The following is a 27115-nucleotide window of genomic DNA, read 5'->3' as shown; positions in this document are numbered from 1 at the left end:
TAAGTGTAAGACCCAACAAACAGAGTAAACAGATATTTGACTTATATTCTTCAGATAACCATAATCAAGACTCCAAATAAATGCTAATGTTGCTCTATGTCTGCTGTTTGTGTATGAAGCCAACTGCTAACACATTATCTAAAAAACTTTGTTACCCATTGATTTGAGCACAATATGCTTACAACCTTATATAATGCATAAAACATATAGTAAAAGATACATAAAATAAACAAAATTCATGTGGTGTCTGTAACTGCCAGGTAGTTTTGTGTGTTTTATGCGTCCTAGCCAGAAATGGATCAATGTCGTTTTAAAGATTAAAATGAAATGGTTAGATGTTTCCCTATTCTGCTATCTTTCTTCCTGGTCTACTCCTCTGCTGCAGTGGTCGATTCAGCTTCCAGGAAAACTATTTAATGTGGAATGCCAGCTGTCTTCATTCCTAACAATCATCGGACGAGTGAAATAACAAAACCCTTTGTAGGGAAATTGTATTTTGCCACTGCGCCTGGCAGAGCTGTGGCCAGAGGCATTATGTTTTCTGGTTTCTGTCCGTCCGTACATACTACGTATATCTGGTCTATTCTCTGGAACGCGATACCTCAAGAACTCCTGGAGCAAATAAATTAAAATATGGCACAAACATCCACTATGACTTGAGTATGTACTGATTAGATTTTGGAGGTCAAAGGTCGCTGGGACCTCACAAAAAACGTTTTTGGCCATAACTCAAGAATTCATGTGCTAATTATGACAATTTCACACAAATATATAATTGGATAAAATGATGAAGTGATGACATTTTGGACAGATATGGATATAAATTGCAACTTTTCTAGGTTGGCAGAGGCATACAACCATGAGGTGGTAATCCTAGTTCATAATGTATACATTAGGTATTTATTAGAAGGATAAACCCCTTGAATGAACCGTCTTTTTTTCAAGGGGTCCTGTTACTAAACTGGGGTTACTAAACTGTAAAAGTAATACAGTATGTGCATGTCAGTCAATATAACTGTTTTAGATCAGGGTTTTAGATAAAAGCTTATCTCCTCAAAGAAAAAAATAGAGATGCAAGAAGACATTTTACAGCATTTGAAAGTGACTTTTCCTCTTTTTTTGTAACATTTACATTACTCTCTGAATGGCTTTTGCTTGGCTGAAAAGTCCAGAAACTTTTTCAGCTCATAAAGTGTTCTCAGAATTTGTCATGCAGTTGCAACGTGACACAACAACAAAAGAAGATTTACTTCACATCATCAACCGGATCAAGTCAAGATGTCACCTCCAAGTCAAAGAAAGTAAAGCTCATTTCTGAAGTGTGACAGTTGGATATATGTGCATGAGTGCACACACACACACACACACACACACACACAGAAACATGAAGCATGCACAACACACATACACACTGAAACACACACCCAGAGGCCTACAAACACACTGGTAAGGGATTTCATCAAATCTGGACTACAGTCATGTGGAGGTCCCTGAATGAAATCATCTAATAAGATCATAGAAAGAATGATGGCTGCTGGCCCTATACTCCTGGCTGTATCAGGATGTCAGAGGCTGTCGTGGATAAAGGGTATGTGTGGGTTATGATATGTAATGCAGTGCTCATCGACAGCTACACTTTTTTCATATATATTTCATTCAGTCATCCGACTTTCAAATGTCGTTGCAAATTATTTTTGCAATATGCATATAGTTTTTTTTTAAATGCCATCTTATCTGATCCCATCATTTTATCTATAAAGTCTCATCATAGATACAGTAGAGGCATTGAAACCCTTTCAAACTACTTTGAGAAGGAAATGTCAGTATTTAAGAGTTTTTCCCTTTTTAGGATAACTGTGATGCTGAACTATGAGATTAAGTTAAATAAAAAGACCGGAGCCAACACTCTGTTTTCCTTTATAATATTTATTCTTAAAAATGAGTAAGCAGACAGTTCATGTGTCCTGTGAATACCAAAATGTGTATAGAACAGCACAGAACAGTAAAACACCTTTCATTATATTTCTATAACAAGATCTTTTGAGCAACATATCAAAAGTCCAATCAAAGGTTGTATTCTTTTTAATACAGCAATTCTTTTTAAAACATCTTTCATGTAAAGAAATAGACCAAAGATTTCTAGAAGGAGATGTAAAAATATACATCAACAAGATCAGTGTTAAACAGCAGGCTAGAATTTTCCAATGCACACAACTATTAACTTGCACAAACATCAGTGATGATCAGTAATGCAACCACGCCAGCGGGACCAATCACATGTTCAAGAGGATGTCACAGCTTAGACAGGAGGGGCTTCAGTCACTAAACACTTCCTCTATTTCCCTCGTTACTTACTCGATCACGCACTTCCTCAGCTCATCAATTCCTTATTTCTTTCCCTGCTTTCTTTGCCTCCTCCTGAACAACTGTAAAGAGAGAAATTTGAGTTTCATTCTCTCAGATGCTCTCCTCTGATTGCATTTTCATCAGGAAACAAAGAACAGTGGGAAGAAAGGATGGGAGGTGAGAAAGCCAGATAAAGCAAGGAAGGGATAGGTAGGAGGACAACTCGGAGTCATTCGAGTGCTGATTGGATGAGGCTGTAATGAAGTGAGATTGATCTGAACAATGAGACCAGCTCATTGACTCTTACCACAATAAAATGAATGACAGGAACAGACTGTGCTTTCACGCTGGCATTGCCTCAATCAGCAAAATTAAATGATGTATTCTTTTCAGTGTGGTTCAAGAAACACTAATCAATAGCAAGACCATCGCTGATGCATACGCCTGCGACGAAACACAAAGCATTCAGCAGCATCACAGTTTCATTCAAGGCGAGTGTCATTGCTCAGGCAGTGATTAATTTAAGAGAAGTCAAAGAAAGAATTGGAAAAAACATTGGACGAGGAGGACAAGCAGAGGTTGAGGATGAGAAGGAAGGACAGGGGGAGAAAGGAGAGAAGGGTAAAGAATAAAAAGAGGGGGGAATAGAGGACAGATGGGTTTTAAAATGCTCATCCGATGGGCGTGCATCTTCTCCTTTACAGGCGGAACAGGAAATAAAAATGCAGGGGTGGAAGCCCGTCTGTCCGTCACTCTGTGTTAGGCTCAGCATAATTGCTGTGAAATGACAGAAACCCACGACTTATAGGAGGGCAGCTAGAGGAGGGAGAGAGGTGTGTTTTTAGACTCAGCCTGCGAGTCGCTCACTATTTGTGGCCATGTGACGCTTTGTAGCTCAAAACAATAGATGTCCAATTTAAGATTTCTAAAAGAGGAATGCTTTTACAGGTTTTACTATTCATTTTCCTTCAACGTCAGTCTGAACCTCCAGAGAAGAGATGCGTATTTAGAAAGAGCAGTGTGTTGGAAATCAGCAAAGCCCTCAAGAACCTACTGAATCATAACTTGATGGTGAATATTCTAATAATATAATTCAATCACAGCAGTAAGCAGAGTTTTTGCTGATGTTGCTTTGCAACAACAATGAATTCAAGTAAATAAGAATCACTGAAGGCCTAAAAACCCTCACAGTCAGCTGGTTCAGATAACCTCCGACATTTTGATGGCAAAACTCTTTTTATACAACTAAAGTTTAACTTGCAGGGTATGCCCTCAGTACTCTGGTGTAGCTTCAGTACTAACACATACTGCAGTATTCTCTTATGTAGAATGGTCCCCAAGCAGCTGCATCTTAGATAGTCACATTTGGGTACCTAGTACCTAATAGAGAGGCACAGCACTTTGCCAATAAATGTACAGCGTAAGTCTTTTGCAACACAGCACATTGGTATTCTTCTACAGGCCCAGACACTAGCGTGACCAGTACTGACAAAGTACCAAGACAAGTTTTAACCTTAAATTGTACGTCATCAAACATATTTTAAAATATTAATGGTTAGAAAAGAAAGAAACAGCTGCTTTACTCACAATGTTAACTGAAAAAAAACAACAAATGTGTTATGAAAGTTTGTGCAAAACATAAGCAGACTACGAATAATGTGATAGCTTTTGCTTTCTTTTTCCTTTTTTTTTTTACAAAACAAAAATAACACTTTGAGTCATTTGTTTCCTTTCCTGTTTTGTGCAGTGGTGGATATTGTTGTTGTTTGCTGTGGTTTTCATTTGTTGGACTTATTGTGAAGAGGGCAGGCAGCTTGGTCGGTCAGTCAGGCGGTTGGTTAGAAATGTGTCTCTTTCTCTGAGATGGTGGATATTTTCCCATCAACCTTAGGTTTTGCATCGTTGGCAGCATAAGGACTGAGGGCGCCGAGCTTCCCTCTCATTTTCAGGTCCGGGCTGGGAGTCGTCAGCTTCTTTATTCTCTGCAGAGAGCATTGAGACAGAGAAACAATGTTATTTTTCAGTCTCCCACCACAATGCTTTCTCGGATAACAGCATAAAGCAAATACAGTTCATGCATATCGTCATACTCTTTGAAGGAACTTAAAATGCATCAACAAAAACATGTATCCAGATATAAAATGTCTGTGTCAGTGATTCATTTGTTGACAAATACAGTAAATCAGCTTTTTATGACAGCTTATCAACTAACCATTACCTCATTTGTATAGACATTAAACTAATAGGGGATTTCCTATTTATTCAGTCTTGAGGAACTTCAGGGATGACCAGGTGAATAGAAGAGCGTTAAGACACTCACACAGTTTGTTCCATAACATACTGTATATATCATATCTAATGATGAAGTATGTATTCCACTCATTTCACAATGTCGTACTAACTGAATAGTCACTGTCCATACAGGACTGCATATGAAAATATATGAAGCTGTCACAATATATTGGCATTAAAAACATACAGATATCACTAGTATCATTCCTCTACTTTTCATTATGCCTCAGGTCTGCTGAAAGCCAGAGGCTACTACTGATCATCTCACGTCAGAAACCTGCAATTTGTTTATTTGATCCTCCCTCGAGCAGTGATGGAAGATAAACTGTGTCAAAATCCCTCTGAGAAAGTCAAATAGATACAAGAGCTGGATTATTTTAAGCCATGTCCTTCATTAGAAGGTGATACGGGTTGCATCTCTAAAACAACATTCACTAATGCTGTTCTGCTTCTATGACCTTTATGACTGTAAAGTCTTATCTTCATTAATTCTATGAATTACATCACAACATGTGGGGAACGATCTGCTATAATTGGCTTTGCGTTATCCTCCAAATATTTTGCTTGCGAGGTACATCTATTGATGATGACAGTCATGGCCGAAAACCTTGTGATCCACACTGCATTTTGACAATGTTTGCCACAGGGTTAGATTTGGGGAAATAACCTGCTAGATTAGTTGAACACACAAATAAAAGGTTCTCTAGGTCATCAAACTGTTACCATTGCAGCTCATCCTGTGCAAACATGACTTCTGTAAAGGTTCTTCATAAAAAAATTGGTAATATGAGAGAGTGAAAAGGCTGATGGAAATAAAACTGTGGTCTCTCTATCTGTCTATGGTCTGTGCAAACCAAATAAACACTACGTCACATTTCTGGCCTTTGGAAGAAGAAAACAGTCTGTTTTTTACATAGAAAACAGATGTTTTTTCTCAAGATTGAAAGTTGCAGGGTTTAGTTGGAGGCCACTCATCATCAAGAGCATTGCTTCATTGATTTTACAGTAATTACTGATATGTTAAGGAAGTTCATTTGTCAACGACGTTATTCATGCAATAAGGCATGAACATTACTGTTTTTCTTTAATGACAGAAAACCTTGTAAGATGTGTCCATGCGTGTATGTGTACCTCAGAGAAGGTGCCAGGAGTCTTACAGATCATCCAGATCATACCCACAGGGATGCAGATCATCGAGGACATGGCCATGAACCAGCCGATACCATAGCCCCAGTCAGGGTAGGTGTACACGTTGTTGTACTTCAGCGGCTTGTATTTAATCAGGAAGAACAGGAAAATTGCCTGCAGAAGTTGAAATTGTATTTGTAAATGTTGTTTTTCGCATTGTAAGAAACAAAAGCATTTATCGATGACTGAAGGTTGCATACTTTGAATTAAGAGTCAGTATGGTTCTGTAGTATGGTTCAAATACAGGTCTAATAAATATATGGCCACACACAATAGACATGTACAGAGTCATGTGAAAACAATCCAAAGCCATTGTTTGAAATGTTAATACCTTCACCCAAACCCAGATATCATTTAAAGCTGTATCTGCGACACGCTGTTTTTGACAGTGATTTTGCTTCTATCAAGAAATATTTAAAACATAAATCCAAAAACATTATTGGCTCGTGTAACTGGATATAGAAACAGCTCGAGGATCAAATGTAATTGGTCACCCAAAGTGAGAAAGTATCTTGCAAACTCAACCAATAACAAATTCAACAATTTTTTTCCCATAAATGAATGGTATTAATTTGAAACCCAGGATCCATCTGAAAGATATCAAAGAGCATCCTCCAAGTGTGTGTACATGATATGTTGTCGATGCTACTGCTGATGGTTGATTTTGTGTCTGCAATCAGACTCACAGCACAGATGCCCGGGGTCAGGATCATCCAGCACCATTTGATGAAGAAGACAGGTTTGTAGCCAATCATGTCCTCAATGTTCGTGTAGAATCTGTCACTACCTGAAATGCAAATACGCGTCACTCAGAGTTTCTGCATGTACCATCAAAATAATGATGAGATTGATGTCTTTTGACAGTTTAAAAGATATATAGCCATCTAAACAAAGCTGCTGAATAAATGTGGATAACATTTTGTTTGAAACTTTCTTTGAGAAGAAATATTCTTTTAATATATATTTTAATATTTATATATATATACACACTACTTAGATAATAATTAAATGTGATGATATTTAAACACATAAATAAAAGCCACAAATTCCTGTGGGCATAATGTCAATTGCAGGAGAGCATATCAAATAGAAACAAATGCACTACACTATGTTTGCTTAATAAAATACAAAAAGCCTTTCACACTAATACCATAATATCAAGTTCAATATCTCACTAAAAAGATTTGTGTGCCTTGTATAACTCTAAGTGAGTGATGCATGTGTTTGTGCCCATTCTCCAGCAGAGGGCAGAGCAGAAATATTATTTCAGCAGAGGGTAAAAGCATGATTCAATGTCTGTGCAATGGCCTTTTTCTCTGCAGAAATGTGTGACATTTAACATAAGAAAGACAATTGTTTCCTGAGATGACAAGGGTGAGAAATAAAAAACACATTTCTCTGAGATCTCTAGTTATATTTCAAGTTGAGACTGTTATCTTACCATACACCCAGCCGATACATATGGACTCAAATATGGCCACAAACAGCAAACACATCCCGCTGGCAGCGTATGCGTCAAACAGCTGGAAGACGTACATCCCTCCCTGATGGGACGAGACAGGTGTCAGTTTTCTGTCACAGACACTGTGGATGCATCAGACTTGGTTTGACACATCAAATATGAAATTATTCATGTTTTCTTAATTTGGTTGTCAGGGCCGATGTCATAGTGACATATAGTAAACCAATGTAAAAAGCAACTCGGCACTGATATTTCTTTTTGGATTTGTCCCAAAATGACCACGGTTCTCATGGCCTCAAGAGGTTCTAAGCTGCTGTGGTGTTAATAAAACATCTATGCAGTAATCATGGTTATTTCTTTGGAGGGCTATTTAAACCCAAACTACACACTGTTCCTTCGTGGTCCATTATATCTCTGCTACATTGACAACATTTTAAAGCAATGTACTGTAGAAAAACAACTTCAGCCGACAGCATGATCTTTCTTTTGTTCGTTATAAGATACTGCGTCATGTGTGATCTTCATGCCCATTTTGGGAAATACTCTAATTTGATATACCACACTAATATCTGTCGGTTAAATATGTAACTAAAGCAAGCAGCTGGTTAGCTTAGCTTAGACTAGCCTGATTTTGCCAACAGGTTAAAAGAAAATTGGTCATCATTTCCCGCTGTTTCAATTATTTGTGTTAGGCTAACCGTCTGCTAGCTGGAGATTCGATTGGACATAAAATATATATGAGAGTGGTATCAATCTTATGATCTAATTCTCAGCAACAACGCAAATATTCATGCATTTCCCATAAATCCTTTAAAACGGTCCATTGTCACAGTGCTCACATCACTCTACCTACCCTCCTTCCACTCAATACAACTCATTTGTGCTTTTATCTTCCACTAACAGGGTCACCATGAATAAAATCTCACATGAATCTGAAAGTAGGGTTAGATCACAGCTCTGAACTTCTTGTAAACACATAAGAATATCACCAAAATATCTCAGTGAGTGTCTTCATCCCCATATTTCAGCCGGGTAATGAACTTTACTCCCAGAAGACCTTCTGAGCGGGTGTTTAATCCTACTCCAGGCCTGTTGTGACATTTTATTCATGATGGCTCTTTGGTGGCAGAAAATAATAAAGTGGCAAGAGGTGCAGGTGCTGAAAGACGAGTAAAAGCCGAGGGAAAAATTGGTGGTGACAATGAAACAGTCTACAATGGCAGAAAGACTGAGAAAGTCCTGCACTTTAATATTGCATTAAATTCTTTCCCCTTGTTTCATCGCCATTATGGGCCACCAGAGAACAGTACAGCATGTTTACAGTGGGGATGGATGGAGAGCAGTGCATATGGACACATGAAAAGCTTTTAGTGGATGAAAGACCTTCTTCATAGTGTTGGGAACAAGAATCTCTTCCATTATTATGACTTAAAGATGAAATGTCTTAAGAGCACAGCAGACCTGGTGACATGAGCGTAGCTCTAAATGGATAGCAGACCTTTAGGATTGAAACATGATACACTCTGGATCAAATGATTTGAATCCAACAGGGCCACATTTTTTCTATCATATGGATTGTTGACCTCTTATCTAGAATGTACCTGGCTGGGTTTCATCTCAGACTTTATACCTAAATTGGTGGTAGTGATGATGATGATGATGATGATGATGATGATGATGATGATGATGATGACGGTGATACTGACATGCCCTCGTAGAAAAGAAAAGAAAAACATGAAGTGAAGGTAAAACCTCCCCAGAAATAAGGTTGAATACACTTTGACTGTACATTTAACATATTAATAAATTATTTTTTTTGTCTCCTGTTGGGCTGTACCAAATAGTTTGAAGCATCGAAGCTTCATTCATAGCGTTGTCATTCAAATTCTAAATCAACATTTGAATGCTGTGCACCTTCTTTTGGGCATGATGAGGCTACACTGTAACAGTGTAGAATTAGATTACAGAGGTGGCTGCATACGATTGTTTCTGACTCGTGTGATCCAAACATTTCCAACAACTCCTGAACGTTGTCAAGTCCAAAAGTCAGAATCTATTGATGAAAGTGTAACAATTTCCAAGATTCACAACATGTTTTATCAAAATATTCTGGTCAATCCATATTTGTTTACATTTAGCCTTTCAAAAACAATATTTTCACTCTGGTGGAAAAAGAATATTGAATTAAGGTGCGACCTCTAGTTCACCCGGTGGAGCATTTGCCCATGTAGGCTGAGTCCTTGGCAGCGGCCCCCCATTAAAATACTGACCAGTGTCATCCCCTCTCTCTCTCTCTCTCTCTCTCTCTCTCTCTCTCTCTCTCTCTCTCTCTCTCTCTCTCTCTCTCTCCCCCTTTCCTATCATTCTGCAGCTGTATTAAGGCAATAAAGCAAACCTAAACATTTTTTTTTAAACTGTTGCCCTCTTTCTTGCCGCACACAGAGTGGCACCTTTATTAACGGGGCCGTCTAGCAGAAATCTAACAGCACCATGAATTACATTTTTACAACCACAAAAACTAAAATTATAATTTGTTTCCATTGTTTTTAGGGTGATGCCGTCATAAATTATGACAGATATTTAAAGCTTCATTTAAGAACCCCAATAACAGCTTTGAATGTGAAAATTCGGTACAGCCCAAGCTTCCAGTCTACATCTTTGACTTGTTTGTTTCATTGCTCAAATACTTCACGTACTGTAGGATTGTAGGATTGTAGTGCCAGAAAATCATTTTGTCTCTTGGTGTAGTTTGGCGAAGACGTTCTACTTTCTTTTACTTTCTTTCGCTCGTTTCTCCAGATTATGTAAACATGTCTTCCTATAGCTGAGTCTTACCTCTGTACACATGATGAGTCCTATGAAGAAGGAGACTAGAGACATGCCCAGAATCAGCAGCTCTCTGCGGTTGCCTCTCCTAAAGGTCTCCGGGTACATGTCCACCACAGCTGTCACTAAACTCTCCACACACACAAACTGCAAAACGAGATAGATAAGATCATTGTTTCAATGGAAACACCCTTGAGTTTAGTTATGAATTAGTTGAGAAAAACAATACTATGGTACAGTACAGACAACATAGTTATTTCATAGTGGCATATAGTATTCGACAACTGAACAAAATTAAAAGTGTAAGATAATGTCAATACATTTATAAACAGTGTAATTTGAGCCAAAACATCAAGTCAGCCCCCCCCCCCTTTTTTTAGCAACCTTTAGCAACCTTTGAATTTTATTAAAAAGTTAAAGATTCTCTATAATCTCAGTATTCTGACACCAGTGTTCCTCACCTGACTGTCCAGACCGAGGAAGATGAGCATCAAAAAGAAGAGACCGGCCCAAAGTGGAGACAGTGGCATCATAGTAACAGCCTTTGGGTATGCAATGAATGCAAGACCAGGACCTGTACCACAAAAAACACACAAAAAAAAAACATAACAGAAGTCATATTAGAGCAGGTGAGAATTTCAAGACTGGAGTCTGATGGCCTAATAGCGATAATCATAGATTGGTCCATAAATCTTTTGCTTTTCAGTTACACCCTATTTAACCTTCGCTGACATTTCTTTTAATATTTAGTCAAATCAGTTGATCTTTGGACTTATAGCTGTCTATTTGACAGTGCCTTAAGTTTAACACTATTTTCCTAGGAGTCCACGTAAGGCTTTAGGCTTTATCGTTATTATACTCATTGTATCATTGGCAAATGATTGTGGTGTAAGCAGGATTATTCCAACATTATCAAACATCAATGCAGATGCTAGTAAACCTCCACTTGGCCAAGTGGTTTGAATAGCTCTCTCTCAACAAAACGCTGTCTACAAACTAAAGGCAGATAGACGTGTAAATATACTGTCAGTGCACAAAGTGGCACAGTGCCTGATCTTGGGGGAAATGAACGAGATGAGATGAGACACAGTTGTAAAACTGATTCAAAATAAGAGGTGGAATGCCATTGCGTTATTTAACGCCTACATTTTGTGAGAGACCCTTAAACACATTTAAAAAATTGAACTTTGTCCTCACCATGCTCTGAGACAAACATTTCAACTCTCTCGCTCTCTCACATCCACTAAATCATTCATACTGACTTGAATAAATCATAATATGGTGGTCTAAGAGCTTAGGTGAAGAGTGTGGCATTATATAACTGGTTATGTTTGTCTATATTTCCACAATACAATGATTCAGACAGGCTCTCCCCGGTCTACAGTATGTTCTACAGTCTTGGACTTGATACTTGATTAAGAAATATGATTGTTATTCTCTCACCAGATTCTGCAACAGCCTCGATAGGAACATTTTGTTCGTAGGCCATGAAGCCCAGCACAGAAAAGATAGCAAAACCTGCTACAAAGCTGGTGCCGCTGTTCAGACAACACAGCATGAGGCAGTCCCTGAGGAGCAAGACAGACAGACAGAGAAGGAGATCACACTTACTGTAAGCGCTGTCGCCGGACCTTATACTAAAGGCAACGCAGACTTACTGCCTTATATGTTCTCATGCACGGAACTACTGTGTGATGAATGGAAACTGAAACGATATAGTATGTGACAATCCATTCATTGTTATCGATCACCTTTTAAAAGTGGGGCTTCACCTGTATTCTGATAGTCTCACCTGTAGCAGTTATTGTTGTAGGAATTGTAACTTCCCAGAGCAGTGAGACAGCCCAAGCAGATGGCATAAGAGAAGAAGATTTGGGTTCCAGCATCCACCCACACCTGAAGGAAAAGTGGGAATAAACAAACATAAACAGGTCAACAACAAATCATTGTAAATATTAACAAACAGAAAGTATATATAAATTGCTTTTCCAGCAGAGAGAACAACTATAATCCTCTTTAGCATATTGTCTCTAACTGTCCTGGAGGGGAAGGGTGAACACCATTCTTCTAAAATATATTAGATAGAAGATAGATGTATACTTTATTTATCCCCAGGGGGAAATGTGTTCATATTCATACACAAAGAGTTTGAGAAACTATTAAAGCATCTTAATGCTTTGCAGTTAAGGGTTACATTTCCACTTCATCTATGCTTCTCAGCGTATTGTCACTGACAATATACATTTTTGTGAGTTCATTTTGATTAATTAAATCACAAAATCACAATAAGTAGAACAGGCTTTCCCATTCAAAAGATATTACCACGATACGTCAAGAGGTGACACTTATCTGCTGTAATGAAACCCCATATTTCTTTTGTTACTCCTCATCTACCTGATTTCCATCATCTCAGTGACTTTGTAATGAAATTATGGCTCAGCTCAATCTATTTCTTTGCCCTCTTAGAGGCACACAGTGGAGCAGCATAAATCATGGATTAACATCCTAAAAGTAGATACAAAGTATTCCGTTGCCTAAATATTCATATTTCGCCACACCAACTCTCCTTTCGACTGTTTGGTGGGGATTAACGGGGGACAGCTAGAGTATAATTAAGGGTTTACTTAAACATTCAATATTTTTTTCCAATGGAATTTGTCTGTTGTGGGCAAAGCATTGAAATAGGACGCAAAATTAAAACTTGATTTATGCTTGTTGCTTAAATATGAAAGGTTTTTCATTAGAAACATCTGGAGGGCCAAATCTAACCTCATGGAGGACCAACTTTGGCCCGCGGGCCCCGCTTTGGGCAGCCCTGCTGTAGACTTTAAATCTTGTTGTAATTTGGGTGTCTGTAAGACACTATCCTCACAAGAAAAGCTAAATAATTGGTTGCTCGTATTTTCCTGACAAGCACATTTTTGTGGTTATGTAAATAATGACTGTCCTCTCTAAGCTGCAAAGTTGGAAGGAGCTTGACAATGTTGTACCTCACAAAACCTCAAAGCATTGTGATGCTGACAAACAACCTATTTAATCATTTAGGTATGATGATTGTTGTTCCGTAATCAGCTGCTACACTAAGATGTCCCTGAGTAAATTCCCATATAAAGAGATCATTAAAGATAATTCATTAATCTTAGTCCAGTACACACTGGGTTGAAGGAAAACATCCTAGTTAGGTCCCTGTTTCAAAACAATTCAGAATCAAATTGCCAGTAAATGTTTGATGATAAGTAAAGATGAAGTGTAATGCAAGACCTTTATCACCTTCTTTATCCCGGACAATTATAGGTATAATGTGGACATGGGTCAAAGTATTTTGATTTACAGGCTGCAAGATTCTTCACTGAGACAGTGAATTATTCAAATATGCATTATTAAACTAGTTTGTAGTTCAGCACAGGACCCTAGAACCCATAGCATGGTGTGCAAGCGAATTCAAACTTAATGCAGCATGCCTCTTTGAAAACTCTCTCACATCACCATTCAGCCACTAATCTCATTTCCCCACCAAAACAATTAACAAACGCACGGTTTTCGCTCCCTCCTGAGAGTAACCACGGTAACTTCTGTGACCTCACAAACACAGGACTGTTCCTGTGGTAGAACAGGCCTTTCTCTCCTAATGTTCATTAATGTTCCCTTTAGTTCACCCTCGGCTGATGGCCGCACAGCGCAGGAAAACCTTAAAGGCCCAGGCGCAGAGAGAATCCCTTGTTGATGTTGTGCCTAATTTGGCCGGCTTGTGTTTGGTTATGTTGAGACTCTGGCTCCACCGAACTTTTCTACTGTGTGAAAGCTGGATGACATTGGCTGTAAGATACTCTTCTTGTAATGTAAATGTGCCTCTCTTGGTACTCCTGCCGTCGCACTCTTTGGATAGTTGAGATCCATACAGTAGGCAATACTGTTATGTGAAGTGCAGCAAGATATTTGGCTGAAATAAATCACTTAGATTTCACTCGCCACTTTACCTTGGACCCATACAATGAACATAATGTTATCTGTATCAAATAATCATCACGTTATATTACATTGTACAGATGGGGCAAGCCTGCAGCAATGAGTCAATGAGGGATGTTCTTAGCTTCTGATAAACAGTCAAATGTTTTGTTCTCCTACTTCATTACTCGTATGTCTTAATAAATGCAGATTTAGGGTGAAGAAAGAAACTTCTTTGGTGTCAACGGTCTTGTAGTGTCGATCTCTACTGTACATCATTCTGCAAAGAGAATGTCAAACATCCCAGTAAAGTAACAAAAAGCAAAGCTCATCAGTTTTCTACCCATTACAGAATTAGATGTGAGATCAGGGAACAGATCAAATTAAACTGGTTACCGAAGTTATAATTTAAAAAATGTGCATGTTGATGCTGTCATGAGACAATCTTGTCTTCTAAGTCGTCGACATGCTGTTGAGTTTTCTACAACTATTTCTATTACTATTACTACTATATAAAATGCTTTAGATTAACTGAAAAATACATGGTTCTTAAAAAAATAAAACAATACTTAACAATATTTAGGAGACTGTAATGCATTGTAATGCATGCAAGGTTGTTTATTTAAATTAAATTTAAACTCATCTCAATAAAATCTATTTGAAAATAGTTTTTTTCAACTATTTCTAAATAGTTGAAAAAAACATGTGCAAAAATACACTCCATGGCAACTAAACAACACAAACGCGTGATGAAGCCCACAACTTTACTGTTTTAATTTAAAATCACTGCTCTCAAAACGTTGTTTTGAAGCTCTTTCGGCTACACAATTCTAAAACTCCCACTTTACTTTACCTGCTCAGCATCTAACAGTAGAGATGACATCTTCAGCTAGCTGCTGGATGTGTAATACTTTTATCATATCAACTTTATGAGGTGATAATAAGTCCCCTACGGATCAAGTGGCAAAACATGAGCTATTGCAGGTTAAAGTTTTGAACTTAACAATAAACCCTGAAGGGACTATCTGTACCTGAACATGTGAGCTTTGAATACAACCACTGAGTAGGCTTATCACATATTACTGTCTGACTGATGTGCGTCTCTTTCGATAAAGAAGGGTACCACACACAATAACATGCTGGGCCTTGCTGTTTTTGAATATTAAGGGGAAAACATGTTCTGATGCTGGAAATAAGGAGGGGAATGAAAGTTGGATGGTAGGTTTGACTAGTAAGAGGCTGCAAAGACACAAATAGCAACAGAGTTTTGGTTATAGCACATGGAAAGATAACACGGAAGAAGGGAGGGAAGAAAGGAGTGTGTGAAGTGAAGTGCAGAGAGGAGGAGTGATGCACAGTGCAGGGGGAGGGGGGGGGGGAGAGAATAGATAATGCATGATGAAGTTCAGGGGTGTAAAAAGAGCAGGTGACACACAGCCACACACACTGCACACAGCCTGGTGAACAGAACAGAGCCCTGATTGTCCCTTAGGAAGCTAATTTAACATTGGTGTCAGAAGTAATGTCTTCCTCTGCCAAACAGCAGCACTTCTTTATCACCTTCCTTCACTCGCTCTTTGCCTCTGTTTGTGTCTTTGTTTGTCGATCCATTTTGTCTCTCTCTCTCTCTCTCTCTCTCTCTCTCTCTCTCTCTCTCTAACTTAACTGAATTTCCAGATGCAACAAACATCTCACTGGACAATTGAAAAAAATAAATCCAACATCATGTTATAGGCTTACTTTTTTGGATACAAAAATGAAGTATAACCGGTAACAGGCAGTTTATCAAGAGTTAATGTTTTAGTCTTTATATACTGCATTATATCATCCAAGCCGGGATCGTGGCTTGATACTGTATGTTCTTAACACCTTTTCTCACCACAAGGAGCTGCTTTGCCCAGTCTTGCTTGTCTGTCTGTACAGTTACATACCGACTCAATTTCTCATAATTTTAGAGGCAATAATGTGTCCTTGTTATCACATCCATAGCGTCTCACACCATGGACCGGCTGTTGCCGTTTAGAGTTTAAAACAGGTGTTCAGACAGGATTCTGAACAGGAGGAAGTGATTAGATATGATATAATCTGTATAATATGATATAACCTGACCATTCAGTCCAATTATATCATATTTAAAAAAAATCATAATCGTAATTTTAATTTATTTTGCCTGTTGAAAGAACAACCGTAGTCAATATATTTTATCAGCTGCAGCTAGTAAAACACAGTCTCCACCTGACTTTTTTATGCTTCCACCCGACTCCTCGGAGATAACGGAGAGTAAGCCGCACATGCTAATGATTGCTGTTTACATTACAGCCAGTAAACACACCGTGTAGTCACTTCCTCACAGTTTTGTGAGAGGTCAGTTCTGAAGTCATGACTTTCCATCTATCCATCCATCTATCCATCCATCTATCCATCTATCCATCTATCCATCCATCTATCCATCTATCCATCTATCCATCTATCCATCCATCCATCCGTCTTTCCCGCTCAAACTCTACATCCATATCGATTCATGTTGTCATGACATCCCCTCCACTGACATTTTCTTGTGCACTGTTGCCTAGCGACCCGAGCAGTCTTCCTTTTCCAGACGAGGTCAAGGAGTCTGCTCTGTGTGTGTATTTGAGTTATATGTTGATGCACCACCTCTATTAGCCTCAAATCCTGAACTTTCAACTCCTCCAGGCTCTGAAACTGAACTCTTTACTTGACCGTTGATCATCTCATCACCAGCAGGAAGTGTCAGCACTGCTATGATAATCTTGGCTGTATATTACTGTGAGCCACAGTAGTATCAGTGCCACTGGAGAGGGGCGTATAAACAAAGCCAAATGTTTATAACTATATGGAACAGTTGCCTTTGTTTTAGACTTTTGCCACAAGAGATGTTGCATTTGGTTGTTTGGCTATTTTATGCAGAAAGAAAACAGGACTTGGGTTTTCTGGACTTGCAGTTCCAACTTGTGCCACCAGCAGCAAGAAAAGTAATTGCAGCCACAGTGTATAGCTGTAAGGGGTGGGAATCAACAGAGGCCCTACGATACGATATTATCACAATACTTAAGTCACAATACAATTTTATTGTGATTTTGGGAAATACTGAGTATTGCGCTATTAAACATTGTGATATACTGTATTTCGATATATTACCTATTTTCATTTGCAAAATATGCAGTTTGTAAATATCTGTTTTCTCCAATAAGATCAGTCTGTTCATCTCACTTCAGCCCATTTCTAATAGACCTATAGCCAATGAACTAAAATATGTATTACCATCATCAACTATTTCCTTTTACTTCATTTAAGTCATCTATAGTGGTGATGAAAGAATCCTAACATTATTAATTTGAATTATGTATTATAAGGTGCTTAGAGCTAGTGTTAGGAAGTTAAACAGGTCAAATTCACTCTCTAATCTCTATTTATGTTGCTCTGAAAACTTCTCCTTCAAACAACTGGATTTATTCAAGTTTCTGACTAAAAACTACATTTTACAAGATTATATGTGAACATATCATGATGACTTTATAATTTACTTAAGATAAAATAAGATAATCCTTTATCAGTCCCGCAGTTGGGAAATTTACAGGATTACAGCAGCATAGTGGATAGTGCAAACAAGAGACATAGTAAAAAACAATGTATCAAAAGTATCATAAATAAGTAATAAGCAGTAAAGGATAACTAAGAAGATTAAAAATCCACAATAACTAAAATATAACTAACTAAAAACAAAAACATATGATATATACAGACAGAAAAATTGTTGTATTGCACGGTGTATTTATATTGTATTAAATATAACTATAACTAAAACTAAAAATATGATTTATAAACTTTGTAATTAATCCGCAGTTCACTTTTTGTATCCCAAATGCTTCCACACTGCAGATTTTTGGAATTTGTTGGCGGGTACAAGGCTGGGGTGTAGGTTCCCCTCTGAAATGTTTACAGCAACGCTTCAGGTGAGTGGCACAACTGTCTCAAACACACAAAAGTAACTGGTGCATTAACGAAAGAGGAGATTTCACTGCACACAAACAAACCATACAGGAATCAGGACACCATAGATATCGTAGCTTCTTCAACTTGACGTGACTTATATAACCGCAGTTATGGCAAAATTGGTTAATCCCGACATCCCTAATTGCAATATTAATAGTTTATGCAATAAAATATCTATTCTTGGTGTTTGTGTACCGATACAATATTGCCATGCAAAATACCGCAACACGATGCGGTATCGATTTTTTTCCCCACCACTAACAGTTGTATTTGTAGACATGATATGCCATCTACATGCAAGGACACCAATAGCTTCTATAACCCTGAAAAATGTGCCACCTGCAGCTAATAAGTGTTACAACTCCATTTTTTTTATGGCTGCAATGAGTGGTAAAGTCTGAGGTTACATTTTAAACATTTTACTTTTCAACCTGTTTGCCATAGATGAGAGCGATACATTGGAAATAAGCCTACCTGAGGGTCAGAGAGTCGTGAAATGTCCGGGTAGAGGTAGAACTTGATGCCTTCGTATGCTCCTGGGAGAGTCACTCCTCTGATCAGCAGGACCAACAACATGACGTAAGGAAATGTAGCTGTCACATACACAACCTGCAAGTATAAATATGCAGATTTGGAATATTAATTTATATACAGATATATGTCAGAACTCAAAGTGAAACAGTGCAAAGCAAAACACCTTCCAATAGTATTCATGTTGGTCTCTAACCAACATGGCCATGTTTCACAACTATATAAGATAAAATAAGATAATCCTTTATTAGTCCCGCAGTGGGGAAATTCTGCGAGTCCCGCATATACATATACTTTGAATACAGTATGTACAGTACAACAACTGGTAGGGTTTCATGCACAGCACTCAAGTTAACTCCACTACAGTAAATGCAGTACAGTACAATAGCTAACCATTAACCCAACACTCCCTTTTTTTATTGAATTATTGAGGTTTTGCAGAATTGTGCTCAGCAGCTCAAGACTCTTAGAAATCTCTTGAACAAAGACCCTGGCCTCTTGGAAGGCAGAGGCAGGCCACATACATCCCCTGGCTTGCTGGCATCCACTCAAAGTCCAATTGAGGGCAGAACAGGACAGAACAGAGCCAGGCCAGGAGACTGAAAAGAAAAGAAGGATCCTCTGGCCCCGTCTCTTAAACAGGAGAAGCCCAGAGGAGTGATGCTGGCAGTGTGGGAAAATGTGCTTTTCTTTGAAGCACGTACAGAAGTGCATGAGTGCACACACACACTCTACTTCATTCACAACACTGAAATGGGTGTGCACATACTACAGACAAAGATAAAGTAGATCATTCACACTTACGGGCCTAAACACACACCCATAAACGCATGCACACTCCAATTAACTGTACAACCCTGGTCACATTATAACTGCAAGCAGCATTTGATATATTGAACTTCTTAATCCAACTTCCAGATAAGTTCAGCTTGCTTTTACAGTGTGGGGACAAGTGTGACCTATGTGAAATGCCAGTTAAATCTATATTCTGCCCTCCATCACTCAGAAATTGATAACATTCGGCTATACTGAATATCCTTAATATCCTTCACCTTAAAAACCTGAATCAAAAGTTTAGAAATAAAGTAATTCCTAACCATGGTAGTGCTTGAGCAGTAAGGATGCACAAGACGTAATGAGGCTGTCCGCACTAAGCTTTGTTAATCCTAGCGTGGCCAACGGGGAAAGTGTGGGAAACATCGTCTCCTGCCTAGCAAATCTCTCCTTTAATTTGTCAAATAAAACGATCACGCATCCTAAACCTTCTTGCCCTCTTTCTCTCCATCTCTCTGGCAATGAAAAGGACAATATTCAATCTCTGCATGCACTTTTGGTGCTCCACAAGCTCCATCCAGCTCACCACGGGTAAACATTTAAGCCACCACAAATTTACTGGTCAAACTTGCCCCTGCCTCGCCGTAAATCTAACAGGAGGGCTTAAATGCGAGAATGGCTGGCAAACACAGCCAACAAAAGCAAACAGCTTAGCAGAGTCGGAACTGAATGGGCTGTAGGGTCTGTGGAGAAGAAAGCACTTCTCTCTCTTGCAATGGGTGGCTGTGGTTTATTTCTCATAGCAGGAGAGAGAGAGAGAGAGAGAGAGAGAGAGAGAGAGAGAGAGAGAGAGAGAGAGAGAGAGAGAGGCAGCAGAGGCGGAGGCTGAGGGTATACTCTGCATGCCCCTCATGAACGTTCTCCTTTCCTCCAGTGAATACAGAAATCAATCTTGGACCGGCTGCTAAAGCCCAGCCATGAAGAAGCCTTCTCCCCTCTTACTTCACAGCCAGACAAAAGACACTTCAGGGAGATATAGGCATTGCCGCTTGGTTGTTTCCCCCAACCCCCCGTAATGTAGAATGTGAACCCATTCATTTTTCCTCACACACCTCTCTTCTTTTCTCTTTACTCTCTTTCTTCCATCTCTTTTTTCACTCCATCTCTGACTCTCCACTCATTCTGGCTCATTGAATCTGAGAGGAGTTTCTTTAGTCGAGCTGACATCCAAAGCAAGGTGCAGCATCCTCACTATCCTCTTCAAAGCTGCTAAAAGAGACTCAAAGGACATTAAAATGGATGATGGGAGGAAGGGTAGGAGTAGGTGGTGTAGACACATCTTTCGTCTTTTATTTAGAGGGGGGATGCATATATAACCAAACCTTGTACAACCAAAGTTAGAGCTGTGTCCGTACACTCTGCACAAAGTTAAACACGTTTTCAGTGGGTGTTAGCCTCCACCAGGGATGCCCTTTGTCACCAATCCTGTTTGTGATTTTCATGGACAGGATTTCAAGGTACAGCAGGGGTGAGGAGAGAGTCTGGTTTGGTGACCTCAGAATTGCATCTGTTCTCTTTGCAGATGATGTGGTTCTGTTGGCTCCTTTAAAACATGACCTTCAGTACGCTCTAGGGGGGCTTTGCAGCCAAGTGTGAAGAGGTCGGGATAAGAGTCAGTACATCCAAATCTGAGGCCATGGTTCTCTGCTGGAAAACGATGGATTGCACCCTCTGGGTTGGGAGTGACTCACTGCCCCAAGCGAGGGAATTCAAGTATCTTGGGGTCTTGATTAAGGGTGAGGGTAAAATGGAGCGGGAGATGGACAGGTGGTTCGGTGCAGGGTGTCAGAAGTGCTGTGGCCGTTGTACCGGACCTTGTGGTGAAACTCTCGATTTACCAGCCCATCTACGTTCTGACCTTCACATGTGGTCATGAGAATGAATGAATGACATTGCGGAAATAAGCTTCCTTCGTATGGTGCCAGCTGAGGTGGTTTGGGCATCTAATCAGGAAGCCTCCCTTCATAGTCCAACTGGTAAGAGGCGCCGGAATAGACCCAGAACACGCTGGAGGGATTGTATATCTCGTGTGGCCTGGGAACACCTCAGGGTTCCCCAGGAAGAGTAGTGAAGAGTTGCTGGGGAGAGCGACATCTGGAATACCCTCCTAAACCTGCTGCCCCGGCGACCCGACCCCGGATAAACGGATAGAAAATGGATGCATGTGGCCTCTTGTGATGGTGTTGTTTTGAGGACAAAAAAGGAAAGTGCTTTATCTTGTGGCTGTTTCAGTGTTTCGGACGAAAATGAAAACTGCTAAGTGAATAAAAAATGGCAAAGTAGCATGCACACGTATTCCTGCACATATATATATATACAAATTTCTCCATCATGAGTTGAACAATGTGATAACAGCATTACACAAATATTTCCTCCTGTTTAGCGTGTGAAAACATCATGCAATACGTATATGTGGTGCTTGCAGTTAAACCGCATAGACTCCCACATACTCACATTCATACTCAGTCTCACCTTGCCAGTTGACTTGGGTCCCTTCCAGATACAGAAGTAGCAGATGAACCAGGCCAGGGCCAGGCACATGGCGAGCTCCCAGCGCATTCCCCCCAGGTGCTCAATACCATCTGAAATCTTCAGCACTCTGCGTCTGATTTGGCACAGAGAGCAGAGATCATTTACAATTTAGTTAATACTCTTGTGTGGCATAAGTACAAGCCTCTTTAAACACTTTCTGAAAAATGAGATGTGGATGTATTGAAAATAGAACTTCAGTCAGTCTTCAGGTATTAATTGCAAATTGTGCAACTTAACTTAAAACACAGAGGACGGATGAGGAAAAATAAATATTTGCTTGAGGCTGTTAATATAGATAATAATGTAATTTGTTCTTGTTAACCATAGTTTATAGTTCAGTTCATGCATTACTCAACCCCACAAAGTTAGTCTAATCCTCAAAACCAAAACATTGTCCATCACCCCGGTTGGCATACTGTACTAGCTGATAAATATAATATGCAATCACGTGTTTTTTCTTGAGCCTCAAAACTAATCTAAGATTTGTAATTGAATTGAGAAACAAAACAAATCAATTTCTTATTTGCTTTGATCACTAAATTACCTTTATTGTGTTTTATTGGTTCCCCATGTACTTGCCCAGTCACTCAGGATGAGTGTAGCTCAGTCATTAACATTGCCATCCTGACCAAATCATACATCCACTTTCTGTCAGTGACTCAGAGAGCAGCACGACGTCAAGGGGAATAACCAGCTGTACTGGATGACCTTAAAAATCGTCTGTGGTTCACACTGCAACTTCCTCCTGTCCATGACCCTCATCCTGCTGCTAACCTGACAGTTAAGGGTGCAACTACAAGGTAATACGACCCTCTACCTAAAATGTTTAAGTCACTTTCCACCTGCCATCTGATAACTTGAAGTATCGAGCAGCTGTCAGCATTTGCTCTGTGCCGTTTATTCGTTAATTTGTTATGGAACTGCACTGTGGAGTCCAAAGCAAATTCCCCAATGGGACAAATAAAGTATATTTTGAAATGGCTCGTTTCAGCATGCTGCTCGGCAGTAGTGAGCCATCAAGCCAATAGACTCCAGTAGTAGCTTGTAGTGTGTTACTGTAATAGTATAGATCTACGACAACTGTAATGTTCTTCCCTGCAATATAAATGTAACAGTGTAGGTGCAATATAACAAGCAAGTTGTCAGCGATTATGACATCATCTTGTCAGCGGTGGTGAATCAACAGTGTGTTTCCTGTTTGTTGAAGCAAAGCCAGGCAACAGCATTGATGGTGGATGAGGAGTGAGACTCAGAGCCATAGGGCTACATGGGGCTGCCAAATCTTTGCCACCGAGTTCACCCCCGGAGCTCCTGACCAGCCATTGATCATCGTGACATGTTCTTGGTGGCCGGCCACAGGCTAGGTCCAACACAGCCCCCCTGGTCAGCCGAGAGGGCAAGATGTGAACACTAATGTGTGTAAATTACTTTTGTGTGATCTAGATCGTATATAAATCGGTTTTATATGGGTGCAAAGTGCTGCATATTTCTACAAGGCAACTTGTGTGTGATTATGACAGAGTAGGTGTGCAAGTTTCTCTGGTAAATAATAATATCTAGTCATTTTTGAGGGTTCGGTTTGGCTCAATCTACAGATAAGTAAGCAGAAGATAGATATCTTCTACCTGGTCCCATACATAGCCATCATAAAGAGACTCAGTTGCGTTAGTTAGTTTTACCAAAGAAACAAATATCATTTTCCTTTTCACATGTGTGAACTTTTGAAATGTAAAAAATAACACAGTACTGCATCCTCTTGGTTAAGAGACCTCAAGACATCTGCATTATCTTGTGTCCAGTCTTTTTTTTTGGTTCATTCAAAATGATTTGTCCAGACATATCACTACTTTAGTGACGCACTGGTACAATTATTGCACATATGTACAAAATGAATTGCATATTTACAAAATAATGTGGTTAATAATGTAGTTGTTTGTGAGTCTTTCATCAAACTCTATTTCAGTGAATAATCTTTTTATTTTAGTAAAGATGGGATGATAAAAACTGTGCAACATGATTTTGGAGCACCAACGTAAACATTCATAAAGATGGCAAAATACAGCTTGTTTAACTTACTGCTCTGATGTTTGTTTATGCTGAATATGTAGTACAAAACATAACAGTCTGTCTTGGCATGGATCAAACAAAGCCTGGTTGGTTTCTATTTTTGCCAGTAACATGGTGGTTCTCTTTTTGGCCATTTCCCTTGAGCATGGCGGTCTCCGGGGTTAGGTTTATGTTCATGGCTCGAATCTGATGTTTTCATTACCGTTACACAAATCATCACTCACTTAATTTTGATTTAGAAGCACAAATACATATCACATTTTTTATTTAACCATCCGACTGCAATATACTGTTTTTTTTCATTTAATTACATTTTACCCAGCAGTGTAAACATAGCCACTGGCAGCGGGACAGGAAGTGTGGTCAGCATTACACACTGACAAGGCCTGATCCGCTGCCACACACATGGCTCTAGCTGGGAGACAGCTGGCCTACCAGGGCCTGTTGACACACAAATATGAAAAGGGCTGACTAATTATTGGGGGTAATGTTAGGGGGGGGGTCAGTGTAAGTCTGGAGCTATCAGAAGCTCAGATTTTCAACGTTATAGTACATTAAAGGAGATGCTGTAGACTGCCTGAACTGCATCTCCTTGTTGTGTTTTTATACAAACTGTGATGTCATTAATACTTTATACCCACAAGAGATGAAAGCCATCCTAACAGTATGCCCTCCAATGGGACTTTGCACACACAAACAGAGCGTGAAATCTCATATAAAGACTAATGAACATGACAGAACACGTGAAAAAAATGTAATGAAAAATGTACTCACTCCCAGAACTCAATGACTGGAGAGGTTGAATTGGGGTTTGTAATGTTGGTGGCATTTTCTCCATAGCTGTCGACACAGTTATCTGTGAATACACAATGTTATTACTTTTTAGTGCGTCCTGCAGGTAGACGTTTAGATATGGAATTTCACATTAAACCCTAGGAGGTATTTTCTATTTAATTTACTCTTGAAACAAAAAAGATGCACATGATTATTTTTGCACACAAGAATAATTTCCTCTCTTATCCACTGTTCCCTCCTCCTACCTGTATTCCAGTAGTGCCCGCAGGCAGCCCACGGCAGCTCTGTGGTGAAGCAGTTGAAGAAGTAGAAGATGGCCCAGGCAAGGATCACTACATAGTACACGTTAAGATGAGCTTCAATCACCTGCGTTGCATAACCAATTCCTGAAAAGGCAAAGAGACACAGATGTCAAAAGAGACACAAATGAAATTAACAATTGCAGGTAAATGGGCTGGATCTTTAAATTATTATATACAGCAGCAGTGACTTATATCAGTATGACACCTGTAAGAGTCCGTAGCTTGTACAGGTGTTGCAACAGATAAGATTTATAAAAAATAAAAAATAATACAAATTTACTCTGGATCATCATGACGAAATACATTTATATGATAGAGTTTAATGTGCATGTGCAAGAATCAAGTTTCACCAGCCCCGACTACTTTGTCTCTTTAAAGTTTCCGATCTTCTATTTCAAAAGTAAGATCCTGAGCACACCTTGATAAAGGATATGAAGAGCGGGTTTTCTCACCCTCAAATAGTGGGCAGACTTTCCTCCAGCAGGTGATACCTCCCTCACTGGTGAACTGACCCAGGGCAGTCTCCAGGAAAAACACAGGGATACCGCAGCACACAAAGAAGATGACATATGGGACGAAGAATGCACCTTTGGGCACACAAAAGAAAGATATTGACAGAGCGTGAATCAGTAAAAAAGTCTGATAAAACTTTAAATGAGTGCGACAGGAGCAATTCACAAGATTTAGATAAAAGCACTCGCTACGATGACACTCTCTACTGCAAAATGACCTTTTCATGTGATAAATGGAGGCTCCATACTGTGTTGTCTAATGGTGTCTATTGAGGGAACCCACCTCTTTCATTAACATGATTGTGCATAATGGATGGAATAATAAAGGACATCCTATTTTTATACTTCTCTTGCCATTTTTTATAAAATCAAAGCTAATAGAAACAAAACTGACCTCCCTTTTTGGTATGATAAAATAACTTGTCTTAACTCCTTTACCCAGGAATCTGCCTTTTACATTGTAATGACCATATATTATCCTACTTATGTGCCTAATCAGAGGTAATATTCACTCATGTGTTTCTTTTCTAATCTTGCCTTTTCAATTCGTACCTGTTTTGCCTCCTCCTTCCTGCAAGGGAGCTTATCTTGTGTCCACCTATTTGCTAACACAAAAACCTCTCCTACCACCTTGACTCTTTGGTGTATGTCCACAGATAATTGAAAGCTTCTTTACCTCCTCCATTCTTGTAGCAGAGGTAAGGAAACCTCCAGACGTTGCCCAGCCCGATGATCTCTCCAGCCACAGACAGGAAAAACTCAACCTTGTTGTTCCAGTGGCCCCTCTCCTTGTACTGCGCTTTGTCGAGGCTGGTGCTGGACCCTTCCGGGTCTCTGCCATCCTCTGGTTTACCGTTTATAACGGGCCCGCTCTTCTCAGCTGTCATGACGCTCCAGCAGCCCGCTGGACAAACACAAGAAAAGTGTAAAAGGTGACCTCATAACCAAAAACTGGATTTAGTGACTTTCTCTGGAATTTGTATCTTTCCTGCAACATCTGAATGGGACTGTCCCATCGGTGCAAAACCACGCCCATTGAAAAGTCCATACTTATGTATGTGAAGGTTCAAATCAACAGAAGTCCAATTAATGTTCACTTATTATGCAACTGCATGGCCCTTTAATTAGCCATGTATCTATATAAAAAAAAGAACAACGTGGAATTAAGTGTGACGCCTCATCAACTATTTATTCAATTGAAGGACAACAACATCATGAATAAAAAAGTAGAAAAGACATTGTACATTCATGTTAATGTTAGTGGGCAAATCAATTAACCCAATCATCATTATAGGCTAGTGTACTTACTGAATGTAAGTTAGTAGCCTAGTAAGAAGTTAGGTCATATGTCAATAAAAAAAAAAAAAAAATGTATCATGCAGTGGAAAGACATGAAACAATCCGTCGCTAACTCACCGGTCTCCTATGGAACAGTGGCAAACCTCCTTTTGGCTCCCGCGATGATGCGC

General features: G+C 39.4%; 1 protein-coding gene across 1 annotated transcript; it reads right to left on the bottom strand.

Annotated features, from left to right (window-relative positions):
* Positions 1-4184: 4184 nt before the first annotated feature.
* slc6a11b (solute carrier family 6 member 11b) lies at positions 4185-26533 on the bottom strand (the record flags this gene model as incomplete). The annotated part of the gene is made up of 14 exons (XM_079186423.1): positions 4185-4328; positions 5770-5940; positions 6513-6613; positions 7268-7370; positions 10124-10261; positions 10576-10688; positions 11558-11682; positions 11907-12010; positions 18548-18682; positions 21911-22043; positions 24812-24893; positions 25078-25218; positions 25587-25721; positions 26323-26533. The coding sequence occupies 14 exons, from the start codon at positions 26531-26533 to the stop codon at positions 4185-4187; spliced, it is 1836 nt and encodes a 611-aa protein (XP_079042549.1).
* Positions 26534-27115: the final 582 nt, after the last annotated feature.

The sequence above is a fragment of the Pholis gunnellus genome (assembly GCF_910591455.1).
Source record: "Pholis gunnellus genome assembly, chromosome: 3".
NCBI lineage: Eukaryota > Metazoa > Chordata > Actinopteri > Perciformes > Pholidae > Pholis > Pholis gunnellus.
Note: the sequence above shows the minus strand (reverse complement) of the source record. Positions and strands in the feature narration are given on the sequence as shown.